Source organism: Gavialis gangeticus, unplaced genomic scaffold, assembly GCF_001723915.1.
Source record: "Gavialis gangeticus isolate Ggan-Ray unplaced genomic scaffold, GavGan_comp1, whole genome shotgun sequence".
In the NCBI taxonomy this organism is placed as follows: domain Eukaryota; kingdom Metazoa; phylum Chordata; order Crocodylia; family Gavialidae; genus Gavialis; species Gavialis gangeticus.
Window position 1 is genome coordinate 131,941,651 of NW_017729022.1, and position 2,042 is coordinate 131,943,692.

At 39.6% G+C, this 2,042-nt stretch overlaps 1 protein-coding gene across 3 annotated transcripts in view; it reads right to left on the bottom strand.

The window, feature by feature from the left end:
* Positions 1-2,042, bottom strand: part of MAP4K3 (mitogen-activated protein kinase kinase kinase kinase 3) — a 159,133-nt gene that overhangs the window by 116,901 nt on the left and 40,190 nt on the right. For all 3 annotated transcript variants that reach the window (XM_019516196.1, XM_019516195.1, XM_019516193.1), the window contains exon 4: positions 1,423-1,478. In XM_019516196.1, coding sequence (XP_019371741.1) covers positions 1,423-1,478 — 56 coding nt within the window. The remainder of the gene's footprint in view (positions 1-1,422; positions 1,479-2,042) is intronic.

Here is a 2,042-nt window from a genome sequence, read left to right on the forward strand (position 1 = left end):
CCCCCCCCCGGGCCCCCCCCCCCCCCCCCCAGCTGGGCAGCACCTGCCCCTACCCACTTCCTCAATGCAGGGAACATTGATCTGCCCTGCCCTTCCCCTCCCTCCTTCCCTTCCACCACACCAGATTTACCACCTGATGGCAGTTGTGTAGGATATTGGATTGGTATCAGCCGATATGCCTCCTTAAATATCTGGTATTGGTATCAGCTCCCAAAAATCTCTATCAGTGCACCCCATATCATTACCATCAAATCGAAAATTAAACACCACCTGTTTGAACTGCTCTTCTTGCAATACAAACCAATCTGATCAAATCCTGAATGAGGTTTAGTGGGAAAGTTAGTCAGTAACCTTGACTGAAACCCCTTGAATCAACTATAAGAAAAAGGGCCGGGTCACTGACGTTTCATGGGACATATGTCAGCACCTCAGCAGAGTCATTATGAGACACACCCAGCTAGAAATTAACAGCTCAAATTTTTTAACCAAGTCCTCACCATATGACAGTGTATGGGTAAAGGCTTAGAAGTGGTACTCATTGTGATGGGTATTTTTTTTTAAAGAAACTGGAATTTTGGTACAAAAATAAACCTAAACATCTTGGGTCTGGCAACAGGGCTGGCTCAACAGCTAACCTTTTTCACCATTGCCCTGAGCGAGCCCATGGTCTAGACTCTCAAAATTTAGTCCCTTGCACCCATATGAATGAGTTATAGATTGTTTTTGAAATCAGACAACTTCCTAGGCTCCTAAATACAGACTCAGGAACCTAACATTTAGACACTCAAAGCTAAGTTGCTGGTCCAGTGAAATCAGAAGCAAAATGGGTCTCATCCCTCATCCTGGAAGTACTGGAGTAAGATTTTCAAAAACAGATAAAAGGTCTGGGCTTTTGACTGAGGAAGGTGGATACTGGGCTATAAAACAACTGTGTGTTTTTCCTTTGGTCAAAGCACCCTAGTTTTTAATATCATATATTCATTAAGGGGTAGTATATACACAAAATACTTGTTTATATAATAATCAGAAAATATGCATGAGGGACTTCACTTTCCTTCAGCAATGCATGATGAATAAGAATTACTATGACATGATATTTTCTAGAACAACCAATCAGCTTCCCCCTATCTTCATATCCTCTTGCCAATTTCATGATCCGCATGGAAGAGGAGGAAGAAAAGTGGAGTGAACTCCCTTCACTGAAAAGACCCGAAGATAATTTGGGGCAGATAACAGAGCAGATTTAGATTTTGTAAAGGCTGTAAAATGGAACCCTTTTCTTTACCAGAAAACAGAACAATGTTAAGATAGCCAACATTATTTTTCCATATAATCAGATCATATATTACACATGCACACACAAACATGCTATTATTTTACCCAGAAAACTAACAGCTGTATACTCATCAAAACATTAGCTACCTGTAGTGTTTCTCTGCTAACATAGGCAATCTGATGTTCTGAAAGTGGTCCAGTAACTACAAAGGGAAAAAAAAGTTTAAAAAAATACATTGAACTCCTTATTTTCCAAAGCTGTATTTCAATTACTTCCATAAGTTCAGCTACTCATACGTAAGCACCTGGCTGCATTTTGTTCCAGTCCTACCATTTATACCCTGAAACAAAAAAGTTTGGCAAAGAAAATAACAGAAGTATGAATAAAGACTGGGGCTCCTTAAAGGAAACTAGAGGAATAGGGCAGTGCTGTACCCCACTGAAATTCAATGGGAGCTAAGTAGTGAACAACCTGATGCTTCCTTTAAAAGTTCCAGCTTTAACACAGAGAAATACTTTGCAATATAAGTTTCAAGAACAAATATAGATCTGTCTTCCCTTTACTGATGTAAAGGAAATAATGTATTTACCAGAATTCAAGATAACCCCTCAATAATTAGATTCCATATATAGAAAATTTATAAATTTATTATAGTTTTCCATATATAAAATCTAGTTATTGGAGGGTCATCTTAAATTCATCCCCCATAGCAAACAGCAGCACCAGGGGAGCAGACAATGGGAGGGCAGGTGGCAGAGGACTTGAG